This window comes from Atractosteus spatula, chromosome 12 (genome assembly GCF_055471065.1).
Source record: "Atractosteus spatula isolate fAtrSpa1 chromosome 12, fAtrSpa1.hap1, whole genome shotgun sequence".
NCBI classification, from domain to species: domain Eukaryota; kingdom Metazoa; phylum Chordata; class Actinopteri; order Semionotiformes; family Lepisosteidae; genus Atractosteus; species Atractosteus spatula.
This window is the reverse complement of record NC_142717.1, coordinates 40,710,622-40,738,233: the sequence shown is the minus strand read 5'-3', so window position 1 is coordinate 40,738,233 and position 27,612 is coordinate 40,710,622. Positions and strand designations below refer to the sequence as shown.

The following is a 27,612-nucleotide window of genomic DNA, read 5'->3' as shown; positions in this document are numbered from 1 at the left end:
CAAATTGGTGTGTGGGTGACTGTAGGTCAGTATATAGGCTTTTTTCCCATTTATTATTCTTACAGAGAAGCACTGTATGTTCAGAAAACCATTATGAGGCAGATGCAAATGGTTTTCAATCAAGCAGAACAGCTGAAGAGCTGTAGAAAAAGAAATATTCTTCCACTGCAAAATTGCTGATGAGAAAAGATGTAAACATTTTCTTGAATGTGTTAGTTTCTTTATACCAACACATTGTGACTGAATTTGTATTTAATTTCTGCACCGAGCATCTTATTACTGAAAGAGCAATTTCTGAAGAAATGCAGATGTTGTGATAAATCTTACACGCACATGAGAATAACTTCAGGTCTGAGTTTTCCAATCTTCCACGTACAGTAGCTTATAGTGATAGAGTTTCAATATTCACAGCATACAATGAGACTGAAAACAGGTCCTGCACTGGTTAAGAGTTTATTTTCGATGAGAGGCAGGTCTTCTCTATAACTTTACACTGTCATTTTTAATAGGAATTACTTGTCTCTACAAGTATTACAAGCATTCAGATGTTGCTGACCTTTGTTTAGCAGAAAATGCCACTCACATAAATTATTTAAAAAGTAACCTGTTACCATGGAAGCTGTGAAGAGCATCTTTTAAGACTTGCATAATTATATGAGCACAGACTGAATGAAGTATATTTTTCCCTATACTACTCTAATATTAAAGTAGTCTTCACTCTCTGCGGTTTATGTACAGCATATAGGCACAAGTTCTCATCTTTTGAAACTGCTTTCTTAAAAAAAGCTTTTCTGAAGGCATTATATAAAATGAGGTTTCTAATTATTTTATAGCATGTGCATTAAAATAAACACTTTTTTATTGTTTAACATGCTCTAGACAAAAAGTGCTTACTATGTTATGTACACAACCCTTCAGGTGTCTGACTATTTTCTTAGGAGGCTTAGGTCCTTTGGTGTGTGTGGAACACTGCTACACATGTTTTATGGATCAGTGGTGGCAGCAGCCATCTTGTACGCTGTTGTGTGCTGGGGCAGCAGCATCATGGCAAGAGATGTAAATAGACTCAATAAACTCATCAAGAAGGCTGGCTCTGTTTTGGGGCTGAGCCTTGACCCCTTGGAGGTGGTGGCGGAAAGGAGAATGCTGACCAAGCTCACAGCCATCCTGAACAACGCCTCTCATCCGCTACATGGGACTGTTATTAGACAGCGGAGCACTTTTAGTAACAGACTGCTCCAGCTACAGTGTTCAAGGGAACGTTTCCGCAGGTCCTTCCTCCCGGTGGCTGTCAGGGTGTATAACACTGCCCTAGGCTAGGACTGCTAGCCCTTCATCTGCTCATCTATGGACAGCACGTTGCACTATTGTACTTTTTGGACACTGCATTAATATACTGTTTATACTGTGGTATTTTCAATCTTTATATACCTATGCGCATTTTGCACATATTTTATTGTTTTACAGTGACTATTAGCATATTTTGCACACACCTACCTCTATTTTATTTTGTATTGCTGTACTTATTTTAATTTTAGTCTATTCTGATGTCTGTCTTGCTTGTCTTGGGCTGGGCTGCTATAAATGCCTCAATTTCCCTTTGGGATCAATAAAGCCTTATCTATCCATCCCCTTCTCTGGGCACTAAGAAGAACGAGAGGGTCAAGAATTTGAAGATTCCCTTGAGTGAGCGCTGTCATCTATAACAAATACCACAGTTCATCCTAAATTCATACTTCTTAGTTTTCAGTGCAGTTATAAATCCCAGATCCTTTATGCACGGCCATTTGAACATCACAGAGATTGAAAGACTAGTGGTGGAAGCTTTGAATGTGGCAGTGTACTCTCAAAAAAGGAAAGCAAGACTGTCTGTCATGCTTCAGATGGAAGAACCATTGTAACTGAAGAAAAGGATTGTGCAGTAGCCGCACATTCTGTGCGATGCAAGCTCATAACTGACCCATTAACCCGATCTCTTGCTTCGCAAAGATGAAGAAACAGATGCTACTTGCTACAGTATGTACTGTACGATAAAGCAAAGTAAAAAAATAAGTAGGCTTATTAGTTTTAAAACCTGTATAAAGACAACAACAAAGGATGCTCTAATATTTTTTAGGGTGCCATATGTTAAAAAAAGACAGAATTTAACATTTGTGAGACTAATGAGAACAGATCAGTTTACACCTGATATTGATTTAGAGCATTAATTAAATTGTACACATTCTGTGCCTACTGTATAAGACTGGACCATCTGGAGTTTGGTATATTTTTGTATAAGGTGCTTCAGAATTTAAGCCCTGTCCCTCACGGTCCTGGTTTCTTTGAACTAGTTAGAAGCAGAACATCTCATTCTCGGGGTAATGTCTCTTGCAAACTGGCTGTCTTCATAGTAAGCAATCTTCATCACTGAAGCAGTAAATAGTTGCATCTTTTGCTGTGCTTGAATTAATTAACACCATGGCTTTTGAATTGCTTCTCATACAGTGTTTTTGTGAAATATTGTCATGGGAGCTAATATATTGTTATCCAGAGGAGTAATATTACTTGAGCAATTAAAAAATCAATTTGCTTACAATTTAAAATGTAAATCAAATTATGTATAAGCTTAGCTACTAATGTGATGTTTGCTTTCATTGTATGTCAGTATAGATAGTATTAGAACACTGGGTTTACGTGATCAGAAAAGATTTTCCAAAATTGTACTGTTCTGTTATTCATTAATACTGGCAAAGGTGGAAGACTAAATTTTCTATGGGTATTATTTTGCTTAGATTTATTAACAGGTTACCCACTGTGTACAAACTCAAAACTCATTTTCCTACAGTGTTTCAGTGTACTCTCATCCTGGAATCCTAAAGTCTCTAAATTATTAGCAGACAAAGAGCTGGTGGTGTGGTTCAATTGGCCAAAGTAAGAAAATATCTTTGTTTGCCTAATGCTTTGTCCAAAATCACTAACATTTATACAGCTGGCAACATTACTGAAGCAGTTTGTGCAAATTACTTTGCCCAGGGGCACAAGCAGTGTCCTGCCCAAGATTTGAACTTGCATCTTAGTTATGAGTCCAGAACCTGGACCACTACACTACTGCAAATGTATTTTTTCCATTAGGCTACGGAGCGTGCAGAAAAAACAAAAACAAGTTGACTGTTGAAGCCTTAAAATCTGGATTTGTGCCATTCTGTTTTTTGCCAGCAGTGATACATGAATGATCTCTGCATTTCAAAAACTTGCACTGGATATCGTAGCCCAGGGAGTCAGAAATCATTGTCTTTCAAGTTACATGTTTTTTTTTTTAAAGAATATAATTAAGTGGCAGTGCAAAAAAATACTGACAGCAGTCGGTGTCTTCTGGTAGTGCATCATACTCAACTGATATTGATGAAATCGGTCACCAGCAGACATTTCACATGACATTGTCAGAATGAAGATGAGAGATCTGAAGATGGCACTGTTAACCAACTCACCAAAAACCCTAATGAGTGTAAAGATCATTATCACAAGAACAGATATCAAGTACATGTAGGTTATTAGTATTTATTATACTTAACGAAACTGTGATTAATATTGTTGGGGATAGAGGCTGGGGATAGATGTTTATGTACGTCACTGTCTGTCCTTGCCATAGGTTTTAATGGTTTTTGCACTGTTTTTGGTATTTTTTTTATTTTCCCAGAAAGGAATACCACTGTACATAGTGTAGTTTTCCATTATATTTAGTGTAGTTAGAGTAAAAAATGGGCTGGTGTAGTGCTCTTTGTACATCCACACAAAATCCTCGAAATAATGGGCAAGCAGATCCATTTTTTGGATTTAGAATAAAAGAAGCAATTGCCAGTATATTACTATATTACTCTGACACCTAAGTCCATATCATTGCTACGCAACCAGCAATTTAGTTTGATATAGAAAATTCTTCTTTCACTCATCTGGCTTCTGATAGCGCTACTGGTACAGGTTATTTGGATTACCTCTTTACAAGTCATTACCTGCAGTTTTCACAGTTCTTTTCCTTTTTGGAGAAACTTTCACTGACCATTTCACAGTAATATTTGAGATTTCTACTCCAAAGCATTCCTTCCCAACAGAAAACAGGCTGTAATTCTGTGCTCAGAAAGGACTAAATGTATGTTTAGTGAAATTCCATGCCCCCTGTCCAGAAAGCACTTAGCTAATAAAATCCTTACCACTCTATGTATTCAAATTCTCCAACACAAATACTGAAGTAAATACGTGATTTACACTAGCAGGTCATCCGAGATATATTTTAGAAGAATTATAGATCAGTATGCATTGGCTTTTGATAAGAACCATCAGTTTTTCTCTCCCTGCTCATAGACTCTTCACCACTGGTGCTGTAATTTTACGTATCACAGTTGGAATGTGTTGCTCAGAAATGTCTGTCACTCTGATATGAAAAGACGAATGACCACTCTGAGATTGAAACTTATGATAAAACATGACTGCAGTAAAAATGTACCTAAAATATATTTTTACCCATTTTTTCATTTCTCATTTTACTTAAAGCAAATGATTTCTTTGCAGACCAAAACAGAACATTCTAAAACTTTGAAGCATCAGCTGTAGGCACATCTAATGCTTTATGTTAAATCTATCCTCTATCCTCGGAGCAGAATCTTAATCGTCTTCTCACACTGAACTATTATTGCTTCTTTTGTACCCTAACACATTAAAGGTGAATGTGTTTTGTTTATTTATGCTTTTCTTGAATAAAATGTATGTTATTCCTTGAGGACAGATGTAATGTGTTTGATGAAATACCTTGGTCTTCATGTTAAGAGCTTACAAAAAAAACCTGAGTCTAAGTTTAATTTTTCCTTTTTGCAGGGAGTCTCTTCTGTGTGTTTTGTAGGCCTTTCCTTTGTCATTCACTTTGTCGCTACAGACTTTCAAGATTTCCATCCGTGTTCTGGTGTTAATTAACAAAAGAGAAAGATGAACTCATTGAAACATTAATAATGGAGTAATTGAATGGCAGCATTTTATTTTCTTTTTTTACATTGTTATTAAATCTAGTCTTCAAAGAATGTAGTTAGTTCTTAACTTTCCAGTAGCCATAGTGGTTCGACATACTCCAGATAAAAGATCCTCTGGGATTTGTTAGATTAAGTTCTGCGATTTTTACTTTTTTAAAATCGCAGTGCTCCTATCAGTCTTACCAAATATCTTGAAAAGATATATTTATATAATATATGAATAACATATTCCTATATAAAAAACATATACTGTATAAAAAAAACAACTGTGAAAATCAAGAATTTTAATGTTTTAATGTTTTTTGACGACAAGGTCAATCTTTTGCGTTTTTATTTTCTTAAGTGACCAATAATAGAAGTGGGAATCAGAAAATATTAGAAATCTGCATCTGGATAATGTAACATGTGGTGTCCCACAGGGCTCCATTCTAGGCCCTTTGTTGTTTTCTGTATAGATACTTACACTTGGTAGGATTATTGGTAGATAAAGTTCAAGTAGGTAGCGGCGTCAGCATGTGTAGGCTGCAATGGAACAAGTAAAGGTTTATTCCCTGCTGAAAAGAGAAGTAAAGAAACATGACATTTCAGCTGTGGAGCCCCCTGTGGATCCATCACACCTGAAGGAGGCTCCACAGCTGAAACATTGTGTTTCTTTTCTTCTCTTTTCAGCATGGAATAAACCTTTACTTGTTCCGTGTTGGTGGATAAGGCATGGACTTTCACAGCAGGGCAGGTGATGTAAAGTTCAGATTTGTGTTAGTCCTGGTGACAATAATGATATTAAAGTTTTACTCAAATGTCTTTCTTTCTTTCTTTCTGATTATTAGAACCTGTATATCTCACGCTTACAATTAAATCAGGGTAAAATGAAAGTTATGGTACAGTATATTTGTAGGTTCTCAGAAAGATTGGAAAACATGGGAGAAATGAAGGGTGGTTTGTCATTCTGAGCTATGCTTTAAATCATACAATAAACAAAGTACTAAAATGTCAGTAATCTCTGAAACATAAGATAATTTCTTTCATTTTCTGATGCTGAGAAAATAATAGCTTTTTTACATCTGGATTAGACTATGGCAATGAATCGTTTTCTGATCGCTGTGTTGGTATCACTGCATTTTATCATTGCGTTTTAGGATCCATTTTAAAATTATATTATACTTATATTTAAAGCACTGAATGGTCTGGCATTTAATTATGTAACCAAATGGCTACTTTCCATCAGCCGGTAAGATCTGCTGATATTGGCTAGTGTTGTACTTCAAGGAGGAATCACAAAAGGCAAAGAGAAGCTACAGTACTTCTTGTTATAACGTCCCCAGACTGTGAAACACTTTACCCTATTTAATTAGAGACTCACTCCAGTTCAAGGTGGAACTGTGAAATCTTGAACTGAAAATGTGTTTTTTGGCATGTAGATGTTGTTTTAATGCATTTTTAGTCTGGATTTTTTTCCCCTTTACACTAGCTGAGGAAAAGGCTAAAAACAAGTTACAATGGGTCTCATAAGAAGATTTACAAAAGAGAGGAGCCATTTGATCTAGCCTATTTAGTAGTTAGTAAGTAATGGATAAAGGGATCACATCCAGCTGTTTCTTGATGGAGCCAAAGTATTGTCTTCAAACCATGGCTGTTTCCCAACTCTCAAAACCCTTTGGGTAATGAAGTGGCTCCTGTTCTCAGTTTAAAAAAACATTTTCAAATAAGAGTCAAGTTCATTAGGGTTTCTGGTGGCTTATTTGCAAGTGTGTGTATTCTGTTTTCTGAAATATAGTATTTTCTCATTTTTGTTTGATTACAGTGAGGATTTGCACATTTTCTACACACAATTTCCTAAAGCTAACTACTATACATAAATTAAAATTACTTCAAGGCAAGATTCCATTTGCTTTCAAAAAAGTAAACTGCATTATTTTGTGATGAAAATTAGAATTTGTACACCAGTGTTATATCAGAGAGAAGGTAGTGGTGGAAGCTGTAACCATGTGGAACCTTCCTTGTAAGTGAGGCTTATGCTTCAGCAATCTTCAGCCCAGTCTTCTACTGTCACTTGCACCGCATACAGCTCTACCTGCCAGGGCTCCTGATAGCATCCTCTCTCCCCTTTGCTAGATGGCAAGCCATTCACTGCGCTCAGCAAAATACAAGTCATTCCTTACGTTAATGGATCTTGGCTTTGGCATCTTTCGTTTTGTTTCCTAGAGACCAAAACAGTTTCTGCTTTTTGCTGATGGACCAATTGAACCAGATTGAATATTCCAAACCCAGTCTAGGCTTGCAAAAAATATGCTTTATCCTAACAACAGCGAATGTTAATCGAACAGATCTTTCAATGAAAAAAAATGAGAACGTCAATATACATCACAGCTATGTCCCTTTAAAGCTTCTTGATTTTTTTCCCCTCATTTTAATTAATGGAGCTGCACTTACATAAGGGCAGGTGAGTTTCCAGGCCTCCATCTTTTGAATAACACTGTTTAATACAAAAATCTTGAGTTAGTGATTGTAAGTTTTTACTTTTGTAGGATCATTTAAGGATTATCTCTGTAATGCCTGGATTCAAAATTGGATTTTTTTTTGGTTCCAGAGGGCAGAGCGCCACCTATTGGTCCACCAACGCCACTGACAGTTGCCAACTGGTTTTCCTTACAAGTGTCCCATGATCAGGCTACAAGGTCATAATGCTGCATATACAGTATATTATACACCTGCAGAAGGCTCCACAGCCGAAACGTTATTTCCTTTCTTTTCAGCATGGAATAAACCCGTTGCCTGTTCCTTTACAGTATATTATATATAGTCCAGTATAACAGACATAATCTCCCTTGCTTTTAACTGAGCGTTTGATCATTTCTAAGAATGAGAATGATTTAAACTACTGTATGAGACACTATCATTCAACGAAAGCACAAAAAATCACAAGGATCCTCAAGAGCGCAACAAAGACAGCGGTAGAAGATTCACGTATCAAATACCTGAGAATCAAAACTTTCCTATCTATGCTTTCTTATCTACTCTAAGAAGTAGTCTTGATTGACCGTTATTTATAAGTCAGCGCATTGATACTTCTTTATCACACAGTGAAAAGCCAAAATTCCTTCCAGGGTGTGCGTATATCGGAGAAAAAAGCACGGCTTCGAAAGTGTATCAGCCAATCAGATTTCAGGACTGGAACTATCTGTTTTATAAACATGCATATATACTGTTCCTACAGTACATACTTTCCTAGATTTGACAACTTCTCGTTGCCGAGAGATCTATAGCTCCTCCAGATTGCGTGACCTGACACAAGTTTTTTTTAATATCTCGGTGAACTTTATACAGTATGTAATCCATCTGTTCTTCAGCTCCAATTATGACCCCAGGACCATCTGTCCATCCACACGTTTTTTGTTTGTCCAGACCCAGAGAGTGCAAACCTGCCTTGCCTCTTACTGTTTGTTTATGAAATGTTATTTTACTGTTTCTTTCAGCATTCTTGTTCCTGAGCAGTTTATTTCATTTTTTGATGTGAAAAACCGTCGCTTCTTCGCTCTGTGAAGGTTGTGCTGAACTTCATAGACCCAGATTTAATAAATGACAGATAAATGTGATTAATGTAACGTCAGAATATTTTGAAATAACATCCTTTACAAAATATATCTTCGTGTGACATACCTGTAAGCAAACCCCTATTTTCAAATCCCTGTGGTACAGATTTACAGTTTGTTTTACATTTACAGTCTCTAGTGATTGTTTAGTTACAATTTCAAAAGCCTTTGTGACCGTGGCTTGTGTTTATTTGTGTGGGGTTTCCTCCCACAGGCCAAAGACATGCCAGTAGCTTACTTGGCTTCTGTAGTAACTGGCCTTGGAGTGAGTGTGCTCTCTTCGATGGGCTGATGTTCAGTCCAGGGTGTATCCCATCTTACGTCCATTGCTTGCCAAGTTAGGCTTGGACTCCCCTCCAAACCTCTGTACTGGATTAAAAAATGGATGTCTGGATCTTGCTACAGACCTTGCAGAGGAGAGACAGCATTGTTGACAGATGAACTCACAGTGTGTGTAGGCCAAGAAGCCTTGCTCTTTGTTCTTGATAGCTGGTCATAAAGGAAAATTGGTTTTGCTCAAGAACTGTGGATTGATGAAAGTGGTACAAGGTCAAGCAGTGCCTTCTGTGCTCATGCTGGGTGCTCAGGGTGGAGGGAGTTTTATTCCTCGTGAAACTTCGACTTGAGTGCCTTGTTAAGAGGATCATCTCAAAGCTCTTCAGTTTTCCCATTAAGATCATTGTCTTTAATTACTAGTCCTTGAAATGGATTTCACAACAAATTGTAACATCTATTATAATGAATATAATAAGTACACTATTCAACTTTAGGGTTCAAAACATACTAAATAGGGATCTGGCCATTACCTTTAACTTCAGGTGCTGAGAAGACATCCTGCTGCCTGGAGTGGGGTTATCTGTGGGTGGTTTTGGAACAGTTTGGCCTGTGAGTCCCATTCATTGTAATTTGAATACTACACACCAATCCAACTGCTTCTGTGTTAGCGACCTGTCTAGGTCTTTTGCTTTCCACAGAGGTATCTGACAGGGCTGCTCACTTTCTCCACCTCACTTTAATGTTTCAACTGAGCCTCTGGCCTGGGTTTAGATAAGGACACCTTTCCTTTCCCCTTGACACTGGAACAAAATCTGAAAATTCCATATTCCGATTTTCAGAAAGATGTTATAGTTTATGGAAAGAAAAATATCCGAATATCAAAATAAGATGGCATTGTCATACCCCTGTTTCTCATACTTTTTCTTTTCAAGAACCAGCCCGTTATAATTTCAAGGCTTATCAAGCAAAGGCTTTTATTCGAGTGGTTTGTTTAGTGAAATGATCTCATCAGTTTCCAGGCTCCTTTTTTTCTTGTATATTAGATCAAATGTGCTCTATGTACATATAGAAACAATGCCCTCTGTACATCTAATGAGTAATCGGCTCACTTCTCACATACCCTTAAACAGTACGATATCTGCCATTTATAATAATTTATTTCTAAGATTGTTCTAAAAAAAAAACTCCTTAGCGTGTTAACAATATGAGATTATAGCCATCATATGTCTACCAGCTACTGCCTACTGCAAGTATTGTAAACTGATGCTTTTTTTCTGAAAAAAACTTAGTATTGTAGCAGTTATACCCCTACCCAGGATCCACGGAGATGGAGTGGTTTGTAATTTTTCAAACATTGCACAATGGGTGTTAAAATAAAGATGCTTTCTTCTGTTTGTCTTAGGCTGACACCCCACATGTCTTCTGCATTGACCCCAGGATTATTAATTAACAGGGTGGACTCCCGTGTATGGGTAGGCAGTTAGAGAAAGACTCTAGACAGTGTAACCAATACACACCCCTGTCAGTGCTTACAATTCTCTGTAGTTCTGTCTTGTGCTGAGAGCTAAGTAGCAGTGCTATCTGTTAAACTCTGATAGCCCCCTCTGGAAAATGCTGTTTCTTTCCAGTGTGTTTTTGACTCGTCTTCTTTTTGCAGATTCTCCGTAAAGACTCTCATCGACCGATCCTGTTTTGATACGATCGATGACTCTTCATCTGAATTTGTCAATTTTGTCTCTATACTGGAACAAATTCTCAGCCACCGTCTGAAAGGTAAGGACACCTTAATTAGACGGGAGTTTTAGATCAGGGTGGTTAATCTGGAAGCATGTCAGAGATTACGGTCTGCTGCATTTAATTTCTGTGCTTTCCAAACATGCTGTAGTTCATTTTGGGTGAATTTAAAAAGCTAAGTTAATCTTAGCTTTACCATTTAGATGTAGAGATGACTGATGATGTAGAGATTCTTGATGATTGCCTAGAAGTAAGTAGGCTGGCATCCTGCTCAGGTGAATTCTGACTGAGTGGTTTCCAGACTAAGGATCTGACCACATGCGTTGCTATCATTACCGAAATAATCTATCACCAAAGACGACGGACAAGATCTCTGGATTTAGGATTACAAAGTAGCTCTGTGCTAGTAATTGCTCAGTATGTTTGTCATAAGCCTTCTTTCTTATTTTATATGTTCTCTTTTAGATTCTCTTTATTGTAGTTTATGAGATGTTAATAGACAGGTTGGAAATACAAAGGCTGCTGAAAGAAAATACCTGTCCATCCATGTGTTCTGTAAGCACTTCATCCAATTACAGGGCACAGAGAGACAGAGAGACCTACAGCATGTTACTCTCAAAGCTACAGTATACAAAAGCAATAAACAAAGCATCAATCATTTGCTATTTAAAGACAGAGAAACAGAGAGACAAAGAGGACTCGCAGCAGGGCCTATTTTCCCACAAGCCAATTAACCTATTGTACCACAAGGACCTTGGACAGAGGAAGCAAACTTGAGCAATAACTATCCATATAAACTGAAAGTCCCATTTTGGCCATGTATTTCGCCACTATTCGCAAGCGTCTTGAAACTCCTGGGTTCTTTCTTGAGTGCTGGGCGGAGCGGTGGCTCTGTGGCTAAGGATCTGTGCCTGCGGCTGGAAGGTTGCCAGTTTGTATCCCACAGCCGGCAGAGGAATCCTACTCCGTTGGGCCCCTGAGCAAGGCCCTTAACCCCAACTGCTCCAGGGGTGCTGTATAAATGTCTGACCCTGCGCTCTGACCCCAAGCTTCTCTCCCTGTCTCCCTGTGTGTCTCATGGGGATCAAGCTGGGGTATGCAAAAAGACGAATTCCTAATGTAAGAGAATGTATATGGCCAATAAAGTGATCTTATCTTATCTCTTATGAATGTTGAGTAATATGTTTTGCCAGTTCTTTGTTTTATTCCTCAATGTTGTTGGGTATTTTTTGTAAGTGCCTTTTAAATGGCAGTCACACACTACACACCGTGTTGACCTTCAAGGAATGTGTTGAATACTGTCTCCACAATGCAGAGGCAGCAACTGGTAGGAAGAATTTCACACCACCTACACAGTGCTATTGAAGCAGAGGAAGGCTGAGTGCAATAGGATTGCTCATGGGAGCTTATGAGTCAGAAAAGTTGGCAAATGCATTTTCTAGAGACAAGAACTGTGCTACACATGTAGACGTTTGTATGTTTTATCAACCTTAGACCTGGTCATGTTTTCCATATGCAGGTATCAGCTAAATGCTTGAGAAAATAGGGATCCGAATGATGAATTTGACATTGCAAATGCAATCACAGCTTAAAATTCACTGTAAATTATAGATGGAAAAAAATGAAATAATAGCCATCTATATTCCAGTAATCATTTTTTTTTGTTTAATAGATGATTCGGTACCAAAGACGTGTATACTGTATAATGCTTGCAAAACTGGCTGTATATAATTCCATTTTCATTCACATTGATCCAGATGTTGGCAGGATCACTTACATTGTGAAATCAGAACTTAATCTTTTGCAGAAATGGAATTTCCCTGGATTTGGTCTTAAAAGTCTAGAATACATTTACAGTAGAAACAGCTCTGGCTTCCGCGCATTTATTAATTTATTGCCATTCTTGCCCCCATTGGCCTAATTATTTCTGATCATTCGTTGCTTTACACCACGTTTCTATAATTTAAATTGCTTAGCAACTTGCTGTTTCTTCTGATGACCCGAAAGGAAGGCAGATAAGCCTGCTTGTTAATACTGCAGATGCTACTGTTGGATCTTCCAAATATGTTGTCTTACATATTTATGTCTTACAATATCTTATCAATGACCACATATTAACATTATACCAGGTTATACATATACATACTTTATTTTCATGTATGGTAAAAGAATCTGTTAAGGGAGGTTATGTATTTTGAAAATAATAATTATAGTACAGTATAAGATATAATGTTATTCCGATCAATTAACTGATAACCAAATAAACTGAATGAGCCAAATGGGTCTTTTTGGTATATTATAATAAGTGACCTTAATTGTAATCTGTACTCTTCATATATGTTGATGAGAAACTCCTCTGTTACTGATGAATACTGTATGTACTGTACTGTTTGGGAAACTGGTCTCTACCTGGTGGAAGAAACTACAAGCCAGGTGTAATTTTTGGGTAAGATGTTGTTTGTCACACAGTTAAGTTAAGCAGTTGTTGTAGTCAGTGATTTACACTTTTTTCCAATGAGCAGAAAACTGAGGTTGGATGTTTGAATTTTAATGCAAAGGGGTTCACAAGCAGGACAGTTTGATGATGGTTAATGATTAGATTTCAGTCAGAGCTGGTATGGTGTCTATTGCAGGCAGACATGCTAATTGCATTTGAGCAGATGTAGAGGAAAAGCTGTGATATTTCTTGTCTCCAAAGAAAATAATGTTGACTTGTTTTTAACTTTAAACTGTTTTGCCAGAAGGGTCGGGTGCACAATTTGCCATTGGCTTTGCTTTGTGACAAACAGCCAGTCTTCTCTGAGTGTGTGTTAGAGATTAAAATTTTTAATTTCATTACACTTAATTTAACAAATAAACAACAAGACACCGATGTTCATTGTTTATCCAAAGTTTTTAGACAAATATTTTTGGAAGGGTTAATATGCTTTTGTTCTGAAAACAAACTGTGGACTTAAAAGTGAAACAGGAGATGAAAAAATACTCTTTTCATCACTTCACCAGTATAGGAGATTCCTGCTTTATTCTCAAAACTCTACAAAAGCAATAAACAAAGCTACAGTCATTTGTTATTTAAAGTTCTGTTAATTCACAGTGGAAGAGGCTAAGTAAACTTCTTTTGCTTCATAGTTGTGCATTTCTCTGTATAGTATGTGTAATAATACATAACTTTCATTTTCTGGACAGTCTCTCCAGACTGTTCACAGCAGGTGTGTCAGGACCCTAATGTGGGAAGACTGGATTAAATATTTTGTCTGCAGAAATAAGGGCATTGCTGCCTCACAGCGCTGGGGCCCTGGGTTCAGTTCCAGACCTGGTGTGCAATCTGCATGGCGTTTGTGTGTTCTCTCCATGTTTGTGTGAGTTTCCTCCCACAGTCCAAAGACATACTGGTAGGTTAATTGGCTTCTGGGAAAATTAGCCCTAGGTGTGAGTGAGTGGGTGTCTGTGTGAGCCCTGTGATGGACGTGCGCTCAGTCCAGATTGTACCTTTGCCAGAATAGGCTCCGGGTCCTTGGAGAAGCGGCTTTAAAATTAATGGATGTTTGTCACAAACAAAACATATTTCTACCCATCTAATATAAATTGTTTTTTTAAAAAAGGACAATAAAAATTTCCTTTCATACTAAGTCCACAAAATTTGCAGTGTTCCCAGTATCTCTTCTGGAATTTATACACTCCAGGGAAAATAAACATTGAGCAAAAACAGGATGTTCTGTTTAGTTATTTCAATACTTGACAGAACAGGGATAATGATGTCCTTAACCACTATGGTCCTCAAACTAGGAATCAGGTTAGGGGGATCATTCTGAATATTAAATTCAGGCAGATGCTATTGAGTGATACTGTGTATGCCTGTTTGTACTTAGCGAGCGTGATTCTGTTCACCTGTATGGCTCAGCAGGTTCATCAAAGTAAAACAAGCTCGACTGTAAAAACAAATTATCTAGAGGAACAACACCTTCTATTAGGTAGGCCTGAGTTTTCAAAATGGTTGGAAATATGGAAAATAAGTGGGCTCATTACCAATTGGTGAAAATTTAGAAGCAGTTACTGTACACACGACTGACATGAAATTGGCCAGCAGCCATATCACCCTGCAACAACTGGCAACCCACTGAAGTTCAGCAGGTGCGAGCCTGGTCAGTACCTGGTTGGGAGACTTCCTGGGAAAAACTAAGAGGTGTTAGTGGGGCCAGTAGGCGGTGCTCACCCTGCAGTCTGTGTGGGTCCTAATGCCCCAGTATAGTGAGGGGGACACTATACTGTAAAAAAGCACCGTCCTTCGGATGAGACATAAAACCGAGGTCCTGACTCTCTGTAGTCTTTAAAAAGCCCAGGGCATTTCTCAAAAAGAGCAGGGGTGTTACCCCAGTATCCTGGCCAAGGGCCCTTAGCAATCATGGCCTCCTAATAATCCCCATCTCTGAATTGGCTTCAACACTCTTTTCTCCTCCCCACTGGTAGCTGGTGTGTGGGGAGCATACTGGTGCACTATGGTTGCCGTCACATCATCCAGGTGTGGGCTGCACACTGGTGGTGGTAGAGGGGATCCCCATTACCTGTAAAGTGTAAGAAATTATTAATTATTATTATTAAATGCCTGGATGCATTATCTTGGTCCCATTAGCTATTAAAATGGGCAGAATGACTTCAATCCCCTCTCTTCTAAACATTCTTCTGTTCATAAATATTAAGAGAAATTAAGAGAGTGTCTTGGTCCTACAGTAAGCCTGTTCAGTGTAATTTAAAGCTGTAAAAAATGGAGTGGACATGTGGCGATTAAACAGCTTGTACATTGCAGACCACTGATGCCTTTTTTTCCTCGCGTTCCAGGACAGATTACCTGGTTTGGTTATGAAAGCCCTCGTGGTTTCTGGGACTACATCCGCGTGGCCTGCGGCAGGGTGCCTCACAACTGCCTCAGCAGCATCGAGAGCATGGAGAACGTCCGGTCCTCAAGAGCCAAGGTGAAATGGGGCTTGCAGTTCAAATAATTTTAAACCTAAACGCAAAGTAAAATTCACCCTACTTATACTATTTGAGGAGGAGCAACCACTCTCTTTCTGCAGAGCTTTTTGATGTTGTTGGTAATTATTTTCCAACAGAGAATTTCCACCAACAAGCTTCCCCCCCCCAATACTTATGGGAAAATTAATAAATGTATTTAATTACCAAGGAATCACTTTGTGAGAGTGGACAGCAAATGGTTGTAATGAGGCCGTTAATTTAAAATTAGTAATATTTTGATTGCCATTATACAGTTTCATGAATATCAAATGAAAATCGCATTTTTGTATATTAAAAGATAACTTTGGAAAGAAGTCAATAATATGTGATGTAGAGAGCATATGTCTTCTGTCATTATCTGTAAGCTATTAAGCTTTTTCCTAATGGATAAAAGCTTTATCCTTTCGCTGCCTGAAACACATTTAGTTTGAGACATGGAGGTAATGTATTCGTACAACAATATTAGAAGAAAATAGAGGCAAAGCAGCAGCTGCATAAAGAAACCATATACATGTACATCACATGATTATTAGACCTCAGTGCACAACAGCACTTTATGTCATTGTACAAACACTGCTAATTTGTTTGCAAATATAATGCTTCAGTACCATCTTTGAAAATGTGTATCGTAGTATGACATTAATTTCACAGAGATTTGGACTTTGTCCTTTTTGTAGGAATCAGATATACATTTATGAAAACCTGTTGTTTTCTATTTTCTTCAGGGCCGGGCTTGGATTAGGGTAGCGCTGATGGAAAAACGCCTTTCAGAATACCTTTCTGCAGCCCTGAGAGACTTCAAAACCACCAGGTCGGACAATTCTGTTGTGTTGAATACAACGATTGATTTATTGTGGAAATGTTTTCTTTTGGGACACTATACCGTAGTGGGCGCCATCTTTCAGATGAGACGTTAAACCGAGGTCCTGACTCTCATTAAAGATCCCTGGTCATTAAAGATCCCTGGGCATTTCTCGATAAGAGTAAGGAGTTATCCCGATGTCCGGGTCAAATTTCCCACCTCGGCCTTTACTGTGGCCTCCAAATTGTCCCCATGTATGATTGGCTTGCACTGGCCCTGCGATGGACTGGTGCCCCGTCCAGGGTGTACCCTGCCTTGCGCTCGTTGCTTGCTGGGTAGGCTCCGGCTTCCCGCGACACCGCATGGTATAAAGCGGTTTGGCAAATGACAAGACATGACGTTTTCTTTTGCCAAATAACTTTTTTTTTACTTCGCAGTTCCTTGCTTATTTTTTTGTAGTGCTGTGTCAGAGCTCTCCTGTTGTTTGTAAATGAAACTAATGGGCTGGCCCAGTGCTTTACTTGCTTTAAAAAGACAAAAAGCTTGAGTCTGCAAGACTTTGCTTTAACCTGTGGCTGTGATTTTGACCCAAAGGCTCCAGTTTAGCGAGCTCTCTTAAGTTAATTAAAATTGACAGCAGAGTAGCCACTTCTCTAGCCTGATCTTGTCAAACCTCAGAAGCCAAGCAAAGCTGGGTCTGGTCATAATAATGGCTGGCAGCCTTTACTGTATGTTGCTACACATCAGTGGTGAATGAATTGGGTCTCCTCCTGTATGTGAAATGCTTTGAGATTGTATACGAGTTAGTGTTAAATATGAACTACAATTAAATATACATATTATACCTGAGTAAATAAACCTGAAAATGAAATTGCTGAAAATGTGCAAAAGTTTGACTTTTGACTCCATCAGTTGTTATTGACTTAATGCTGCTATGAGCTATGAGCTAAATTCTGTTTTGTCTTGAGCAGGAGGTTTTATGAAGATGGAGCAATTGTACTGGGTGAGGAAGCAAACCTGCTGGCCGACATGCTGATCGGCCTCAACGCCATTGATTTCAGGTAGTCATCACAGTAGGCCCCTTTTCTGACATTTTTCCTCGTTAACAACTTGCAGTGGGAAATCTGTCTGGAAGCTGGACATCTCTTCCAGAGAGGCATAGCTCTACAGTCTCTTATCGGAGATGAAGGCTGTCTTTGAAGGGTTTGATGTCAGTTGGGGTTAGAAGTGGTCTTTAAAAACTATTTTTTTCCAAGGTGAAAGAAGCAGGCACTGAAATGGCAGAGCTTTAAAATGAACAGATCTCTGGTTACATTTTCTCATGGAACTTATTCGAATGTGTGCTGATCAGTGGTACATGAAGAAGTCAGATGTAGGGTCTTTATTTGTACTATGTATTCTTTGATTTCTCGCTCTTGCTTATTACAGTTTTAAAGTCCATTTTTGTTACACAGACACTCCTTTTCTGCTTTTATTGCTCATTACTCTTACTTGGTCAATTTCAACAGGTATGAGATGTTATTACACCCAAATTACTCTGAGAATGTTTCTGCTCAAAGCCTGCCTGTGTAACAATTGATGCTTCAGAAACAATGAGCTCATAAGAGTGTGCAGTGAATTCCCCTGAAAACGCTGTTCTGCTTGTCTTTCCAAAGACAGTCTCTGTGGATGTCTGCTGTGGTAATTATAAAGCCTATTGCATCATGAAAAACATTTTTAGTATTTCTGCTTTGTATTTTTAATGGATGATTCATGGGGTGCATATTAAGTAATTTATAGAAAGGTGTTTTGAGGTGCAAATCAAGAATTAATCCAGGTTATTGAAAAAGCATTGTGCAGTATCAAATAGTCAAATATTTCCATTTTATTTTTCTCCTTCTTTGCCTTCCAGATGTGTTTAACATAAAAACAACTGGTGTTTCATTAGACATAAAGTACAGTGTGCTTCTTATGGTAAAGAAACAGAAAGTAGAATTACATATTTACATTTCTTATGATAAAATGCAGAGATTTTGTTACTCTGTTTTTCTGTCTTCTGCATTATTGATGGTGTACTAGCATTGCAGTCAGTCCTAGTGGGACACAGTAGGTGACGTTGTTTCTCCATTTGCAGTGCTTTAGGTAACTAGCATCTTATCTGTGAAAATGTGAAATCTGGTTCTTATTTCACTAAATCACTGCAGCCAGTGGAGAAGAAAGCCTGGCTGATGAAGATAAACTGTATGAACTCCTTATTGAGCACCATGCTTTGTGTGACTGGTGTGTAGAGTGCACACTGACATCTGGGGCACCACTTTTGCAGACTGTTTTGCCATGGTGACCTTTCAGCTGTCTGCTTGCACAGCCTGATTCAATCTGCTCGGAGATAATGAATGCCGCCCCCCTTCACCCCCGCGCCCAACCCCCCCCCCCCACACACATACACACACACTGAGGTCTGACTGACAGAAGACAGTGGTCACCCTGGGAGGGCAGCTTCAAACCCAACCTGTTTTTCAAGCCCTGGGCACATGTGAAGCTGACCCGTGGGTGGTGAATAATAAATATTTTCTTTTAGCTTTCAGTGACAAAAAAGGTCAGCACAACAGAATTCAAAGTTTCTGCTGCCTCGCAGATTTCACAGAAATATTAGCTGGGTAGCAGTTAAAATTGCTGAGCTAATGTGGATGGAGGTATGGAATATGGCTTAGTGGGAGTTAAATTATTCTTGCACATTGTTGAAGTAACCATCTCACTTTCATGGTGTAATAACCACTTTAAAAGCTATGGTATAACCAGTATGACAAATTCATACTGGTTTTCTTCTTACCTCACTTTTAAGCTCTCTCCCTTCCTAATCATCATCATCTTAACCATGGATGACAGAACAGAAAACAAATGGGTAGCTGAAGAAACAAGGCAGCAAAGCTTATTTTAAATTGGCTATGAATCTGGGAAATTAGAATATGGCATGAGATTAAAGTATGACATATTTTAGATCTGTAATCAAAACAACCCACAGTAAAATTGATGTTGATGTCCATTAACCACTTAACATTTGTTAACCTATTTTACTGTTTGGTGGTCAAAAAGAAGAGTTACAAGATTTTTATAACAAGAGCTCTATTTCCCGTTACGTGATATGCTTTGGGTCCATAGTATTGATTGAAGACGATTTCCTGTATATTTGGTGAGTGAGGAGCTTGAGTGTTGCATGTGCTCTGAGCATAGTCTAGCTTTTGCGATTCAGGATTGAGTGGAAAAAGCTATTGGTTTACACGTTTCAGCCTCCGGCTCGCCTTGACCATTGCTTGTCAAGTATTGCTTTATATTCTAATGAATCAAGCCTTCATGATGCTGGATGAAAGTAGTGACCCAGTTACACGGACAAGGAAGTGCTGAGTGTTCTGACGTTTGCCTTTCAGTTTCTGTCTGAAGGGGGAAGGCATTGATGACAACCGGCCTGCTGTAATAGACTATACTCCCTACCTCAAGTTCACCCAGAGGTACAGCTTCCCTGTCTCGAGACTTGTTTTTGTTTGCCTGCTGAGGAAGAGAGCATACACCATCCCACAGTTTTAAAATTCAAAATATAAATCTATACCATTTCAAAACCTGATAACATTTAGGATCAGGCATTCATGTTTTAAGTACAATTTGTAATTTCAAATGGGTTCTATTGGTCCAGTTAGATAATAGCTTGCCTGCCTTCTTTTTTCTCAAATATTGATGTAAAACGAGTAAAAAATTGTTCACTTCAAAGTATTCCGTATTTTTATTCTTTAGATGTTCTTCCAAAGGTTAAGATTATTTATTCAGTCTTAAAAATGTTCATGTTATCTAAGACAAAGTAAACTGTACAGTACATACAGATGTTTAGATTAGAAAGCCTCATATGGATCATCTTAATGGCATTCTACTATTTAAACACTGGACAAATTGGATGTTTAATAAATTCCACAGCTAAAATTAAACCCTGTGAATACAGCATTTCTAATTCAACAAGGGAGGCGGAAACAGGGCATCAATAATTAAGTGCATGTGAAATTGGGCTAAACATGGGAGGCTCTTCTGAACACCAAGAACTGTGGCTGTTTATAGCAAAGTGGGTCCGTGATGAGAAGCTTTAAGTTCCTGGAATGGATGAATAATGCAGCAGCACTTGAACAACCTGAGAGGAATGTCTTTCACTCTTTTCGAAACTTCCATGTTGTTGTTTGACGGGTGCTTGCTGTTGCGCAGCTCTGACAGTATCAGTAGCGATGAGGAGGAGCTGAGGACCCTGGGAAGCAGTGGCAGTGAGAGCAGCACCCCGGAGAACATGGGGCCAGCCCTCTTCATGGACCAGAGCAGCTGGTACAACAAGTGCAAACGGGTGGAGCAGAAGTACAGGCTGGCCTTGGAGCAAAAGGTAGCAGCAGACACAAAACACCGTCTCAGTGACATGCAGTAATGTTGCACAACTCTTGTTTCTTAACAGTAAAAACTCCCAAAAAGTGAGCAAAGAAGAGCAAGGATCAAGTAGTCCCCATTTACTTTGCAAGACAGCCCACCTGTCTGTTTTCTTCCTGCAAGATTTCCTTCTGGGGGAATCCTCTATTTTTCTTAGGTGTTTATACATCACATAGCCTTTCTATTCTGTTGGCAGCTCCTTCAAATAAATAAGCAGACATTTACATTCTGTGCAAAAACCAAATGTCCGTATTTAACAATGAATTAACTATGTTTTGCTCCCTTAGAAGAAAACATGGGAGGAGTCTGCACCTGGAACCAAGATTTAGAAATCTATCACAGATTTATTCAATTTGTTCCAGTATTCCTAGTCATCCTGCTCCAGGCTGGAGCTTTGTTGTCTTTATCTGGCATGTTACGTGCAGTATATGTAAGGCTTGTAGGTTTCAGGCTGTCCTATGATGGGTCTGTACCACGCATGCAGCAGAGCCACAGTGACTGCAGCCTGCATTCTTCATTGCGTGCCAAAATTTCCCCATTCACAATAAACCACAAGTCCAGGGAAGCAAATCTGAGAGATTAACTATGGATGTAATTCAAAGATGATGCCTTGAGGACCACAAGCCCTTCTAGTTGTTAATGTGAGTGGAATGAGAAAAAAGTTAAGATACGAAAAGTAAAACCGAGATACTGTAACTGTTAGTTGGAAATTATAAAATGAGATTATGAATGCCAGGAATAAAACACACAGGCTGTTGAAATGTTATGTTGAGGACCTGAGGCTAGAAAGCAGACAACTGCATTGCTGATCTGTGCGGAATTGTAAACTGTTAAACATATAATAGCTCCTTAAATTTGTCCTAATTTTTAAGTCTCCTTAATTTGCTTTACAAATCTTTAAACTACTTAATAGCAGGAAGCAGCTGATTAGCCTTTCAGTGCTCCTTTGTAAAGCTTCATCAGTAGAAGCGAAGCAACAGGGGCGAGATTATTTCAACAGGAATGTCTGTGGGCTTTGAAACAATCAGTGACATTAAGCCAAATCTTTGCATCATCTAAAAGCTATTTAGCAAGTAGCCACTACTTACATTGGGAAGAATGACCAGTAAGAAAAAAATTTAAAACCAGATGGATATGCACTCTTTTTCTAGGAAACAAAACAACGTAATTATCTAAATAATATAGTTTTGTGCATTTAGAGAGCTAGTCGAGGGTTTATTTCCATACCATATGGATTCAAATTTTCTGTAATAATCCACTCAAATATTGTTACTATTCAATTTACACTGATGTTTTTAAAACATACTGTGTAATATATGGTATCAGAAGCACTCCTGAGTGAGTTAATGCAGAATTTGACTGTACGCTTGTGATTGGAATGTGATGAAAACCAAGGCTGATACATTAAGCATTAGCTTTGGGATTCTTTAACATTGTAGTGTATACATTCATCTTTACAGGCTATTAAGTGTAAAGATATTTTACATACCCATTGGGTATATTTGATAGAGTGAGGGGATAAATCATTCTGGACAGGTACGTTTCCAACCTGCAGCTTAAGTAGATAGATTTCAGAGTGACTTGGGGACTACAAGCTCCAGAATCCTTAGTAAAAAATTATTTAGAGGCAGTGGATCCCAACCCCAACAGAGAACTTTGCAGAACTGATCAGCACTGTTGTAAAAGACCCCCTAACAAAAGTTAGCATTTTTTAAACCATTTTGAGATGCAAATTTTGGGCACGTTCCTTTCTTTAGAGGTGAGACTGAAGTCGATTTTGACCCAAGCCTGGAGTAGACTTTAATGATAGTAGAAAAAGCACTCTGGTTTGTTTTAATTTTTTTTTTGTGAAGTGGTAAAGGGCTTAGCTGTCTGACCTCTACAAAACTACAAAGGTAGCCAGTGCTGTAGAGAAAATGTTAGGCTTCTGTCTGTATTTTTATCTATGTTGTATTGTATTGTGGTGTTGTGTACACCCTGCTTTTAAAAGACACCCTGGCACACAACCTTCCCCCACACTGTGTTCCATTTGGTGACAGTGGTTTTACAGCAACCCAGAATTCTCATAAGCTCATAATAAAGGCATTCCTGAACCAGCTTGTATAGGTGAATCTGCAGCTACAAGTCCAGTCAGTTACAGATCCTCAGCCACTCTGAGGAAACCTTGTGAAATGTCCTGAATAGACTATGTACTGTAGCAGTACAGGAGGTGCCAATTCTTCTCTCTTTCTGTAACACAGCTAACCACTATGGAAGAAAATGACAGAGGGAGTATGTAGAGTGTCAGGGCAGAGATGTTTTTCTGGTCATAAAGAGAAAGAAATAGGAAGTAAGCAAATGGGCAGATCTTTAAACTCTGTCCTTAGTCATAGATGCTCAGAAGATCATGGTCATAGAAGGACCTGGAAGCTTCCAGTGAAAGGAACTAAGAGAAGCTAATGGACATACCGACTTGTCTGGCGCAGAACAATGTGGTTAGAACACACTGTGCTTGGTCTGCGTGCTGCCAGACATTGTGCAGAAAAACGTTTGGAACCACTTACTCGTGTAGGAATGGTGGAAAGAAGAGAGATGGACTATTATATGCAGTGTCTCTGCATACTGTATAATGACTGTTACTGTATGTGCAGAATAAAGAAGGTGGCTAAACAAGCAAAGCTCCTCACTGCTGTTGCGTCAGTGGACTTGCACAACCTGGGCTTCCTAAGTTTCCTCTTTAGTTCAACTGGTAAAGTCATATGTCACTTCTCCACTTTCAGTATCTGCTGTGAAGCGAGAGTAGTCCAAGGGAAGGAAGAGTTCTAATGATAAGGACTCCCAGACCGTACTACTGTCCCAAGCTGTATGGACAAAAGAGACAATTCTGGGGCCATGTGCCCATGTGGATCCACAGAAATGCCTGCCACCTTGGTGAAGGTGAAGATAGGGGAGAAAACCTTTCCACCCAGTGTAGGAGTGGCCCCTTCCATGCCACACCTCATCCTCATTGGGTGGGTCCGTGACATATTTGCCCCTGTCTGAGCATAGTCCTGCTTTCAAGGATAGAAAAAAACAGAAGAAGGATGCGTGCAGAAGAAGGGTGTTTAATGGATGACAAGCTGGATGAGATGATTCCATTCAGACACCTAAACTCTTACTGACCTAGAAGCCTCAGAGGGGGCACCAGAAAGAACATACATAAGGGGACAAAGGAAAGAAATGAGAAGGGAGAAAGAAGGAAAACTTTGGCACCAACTGCTCCCCAGGAATGGAGAGCAATCTTTTTAAGGGTGCTGGAAGTTTATTGGTGGCCAGGAAGTATAGGAAAACAGATTATTTTCATATTGTATTTGCTTGAGTTTTGGTGCAGGTAGCCGGGCTGCTCGCCTTTGAAAGACACTGTGACACTTGGCCTTCCCTCCAGTGTGTCCAGTGTGTTATATTTAAATTATAAAAATATTATAAACAATTATTACAGATACATCTCATACCTCGGGTGGCCTAAACTGTTCAGGCAACTTGTCCACAGTTCTCTTTTACTCTCCACAGCTACCAGCTATGCCAGGTGCTTTTTGTTTCAACAGGGGCTGCTGTGTCACTAGAAAGTGTATATCAAGCAGACCATATTTGCTGTACATATCTGCCCCGCCCATCTGCACATCACCCAGAAGGCATTCAGTCTATTAGTCCAAAATGAGTCATTTCCTGCAGCTCCGTTAACAGTGGCGTAACAACAAAAAAATGGTTTTCCCTTCCAGGAATCACATCAGAGAACATAATATAATAATAAACTATTTTATATAGCGCCTCTGTAAGCGCTTAAATCCGAGATCTTTCTTAGCCGTTTTCCTATTTTCCCATTCACTGACCTTTCCTCGATTTCTTTCTAAACCTTCTCATTCATCTACTGATCTCTCTCATCCACACTTCCTCCTCTTGACTTAATCTCATACACATGTTGTTGTTTTCTCGTTATCCTCAGATTCCTGCTCTCACTCTCATTTCCCCACACACCTGCAGAAGGCTTCATTGCGATAACGAGAATCCGTTGCTCTGCGGCTGCGTGAGATTTCGTTAGAGGATGACCAGATCATTCAATCTATGGTCTTGTGCTATGTTCACTTACTGTAGCATTATAATGTAGGTAATGAAGTCCACTTCATCTTTTTAGTTTCCCCTCTTTTGGTAGGATTGTCTTACTCCCACAGGCACGCACCACAACACAAACCACATGACTAATCACATGCATTACATATCTTGGGGGCTGCTGACCTATAACATAAGGTATATCTAGTCTTTTATCCAGAATGTCATAGCCCATGTGTTGATCTACAGCACAGTGAAGTCCTTTTCTTGTTGGTTTGTCAGGGTTACCTGGAGGAGCTGGTTCGCCTTCGAGAAGCCCAGCTGTCTGAGTCTGTCTCCCAGAACAAAATCCTCCTTCAGAGGCTGGAGGAGACGGATATCAGTCACAAGCTGGAGAAGGAGCAACTGGAGTACATTGTTCTTGAGCTGCAAGACCAGCTGTGAGTATACCAGCCTTTGGGTTTAAGCCTGTGCTAGTGAAACACATCTCTGCTAAAGGTTATTCATGGTCTTCTTAAGGATTGTAAAATTGTTAAACTACTATGACCAAATTAATTGTTCTAGATATGAACTTTTTAGGGTTTTTTCCCCCCTAAATGTCTTGTGCACTTGTCTTCCTAATGCAATATCCAAATCATTTAAATATTCTTTCCACTGTTTCACTGTTTCCACTGTGGCAAATTAACTGCTGCGTTTAACACATTTCCTATGGAGTTAAGAATCTGAACAGTTATTTATGAAACTTTAGACACTAAGAAAAGGTAAACACCTTAAACACGTCTGAAAACCTAAACACTTTAGATCAAGAAATTAGCTAAATCTGACATTCCTAATTTTTTCTTTCATTTGTTTTTGTTGCAATTTGCATGTGAAAAATCTTTTCAATGGGCTGTGAGATCTGGTACTGCATTACTCTGCAGCATTATCATCTTTATAATTACAATAATTGAGAGCATTTCTTCAGGTCCTAATTACAATGTAGCATATGACATTGACCATCCACATTTTATTTAGAAGAATGTGTAATGTGTCCTCTTGTTTCTATCTGTTGCAATTTTGTTCCCCTCTCAGAACATTCCTTGGAATAGTGTGTGACACCTTTTAGAATGTGATAAACTGACATGGGATACTTACGTATCCAGTCATACATTAAAAATGTATATTGGAATGACATTTTATCAGATGATACAGAATGCAGTTGTAGCTTGACATTTCAATCACAGCAAGAAACTGAAGGGCACGCTCATTAAGGATCCTTTGTTCTAAAAGAAGTAATATAGCCCAGTTTGTTTTCTGCATATTGCATATGTTAAGGGTTTAAGAGAAAAAGAAGCTCTTATTACAGAAATTAACTGGTCTTGCCTCCAGATAGGGAACAAAGCATAAAGAACATAATGGTTTTTCTGACTTGCGGTGTGGTGCAAAAATGATTCAGGTTTCAAGATGATGGACACGTTTTCCAATTCAAAAGTGGAATTGGCAAAGAAATGTACAAAGCTCCTTCCTTGAAGTGATATATTGTCTCCAAGAGAAATGTACAGTAAAATATGAGCCCAGGCGTGTAAAATGGAAATACTGAATAAACATTTGCTACCAGCTCAGAAGCTCACGTCTTGTTTTTTTTCCCCCGTTCTGTTTCAGAAACTGAATGTTCAGTTCAGCACTTGAACAGTCCATTAAAGTGCGGTAGTTTCATTTAGCCTTTTATCCAGTGCTGCTGCTCAGTAAATTACAGTATGAGCCACAAGCTTGATGACACCCAGTGTAATCAGACATCTCCAGACTCTTTTCAAGAGCCAGCCATAGTCTTCCGTGAGAGTGACAAAGAGCTTGTACTTGAGGTTTTTTAATGGTAATTGCTTTGGCCAAAGAAAATGCAGCTTCTGAAAAGTGTTCACTCTGGTCAGAACACCGGCTTCACAGCTCTACCACACTAGTGTTAAGTATTTAAAATGATCTCTTTTGTCTGTGAAATGCTAAGCAGATGTGATATCTTTCCGCATGCTACTGCCCAGACAGGAGTTTGAAACATAATGAATCTTGAGCACTCTCCTCTGTCATTCCCTTTCCTAATAAATGGAGGAAGCACAGGATCCTCTTAAATTATAAGCATGTCTTTTGAACATTGTCATTTAGAATAATTTAATTCACTTTGTATTTTCTATCTGCGTGTTGGCACTGAGCCTGCCTGTCTCTGTATGCTCCATTCACACCTCAGCACTGTTGACCCTAAAATGCCTGTATTTACAGGTAGTTTCAGTTATCATTAACCGTTAGCAGTCTGTGCAGACTGTGCTTGGATGAATGTCTGTCCATCAATTTATTTTCAGGAAGCCACTTATTCATTATCAGGGTAGTGGCAACCCAGAGCCTATACTGGACACGTGAGGCACAAGTTTGGGGCTACATCCTGGATGGGACACCTGTCCGTCACATTGCAAGCATACAGGGACCAGGAACAATTCTGAAACACCGTTTAACCTAACCGGTTCATGGTGTTGGAAAGCCACATGAAAATGGGGAAGAACCTGCAAACTCTTTACCGAAGGCACCTCAGTCTGCAGTCAAACTCAGAACCCGAGAGCTGTGAAGCAGCAGTACTGACCAGCACAGTTTGTTCACCAAATAACTGATATTGTCCTGATTTCATACTGTCACCTACCGGTCACCTAAGACTGAATGTCTGAGGGTAATCTCAGGAGCTTTG

At 39.0% G+C, this 27,612-nt stretch overlaps 1 protein-coding gene across 1 annotated transcript in view; it reads left to right on the top strand.

Moving 5' to 3' along the window:
• Positions 1-27,612, top strand: part of rundc3b (RUN domain containing 3b) — a 43,671-nt gene that overhangs the window by 5,802 nt on the left and 10,257 nt on the right. The window contains exons 2-8 of the mRNA XM_088929714.1: positions 10,521-10,636; positions 15,434-15,567; positions 16,333-16,418; positions 17,381-17,470; positions 19,814-19,894; positions 20,631-20,799; positions 25,188-25,345. Coding sequence (XP_088785840.1) covers positions 10,521-10,636; positions 15,434-15,567; positions 16,333-16,418; positions 17,381-17,470; positions 19,814-19,894; positions 20,631-20,799; positions 25,188-25,345 — 834 coding nt within the window. The remainder of the gene's footprint in view (positions 1-10,520; positions 10,637-15,433; positions 15,568-16,332; positions 16,419-17,380; positions 17,471-19,813; positions 19,895-20,630; positions 20,800-25,187; positions 25,346-27,612) is intronic.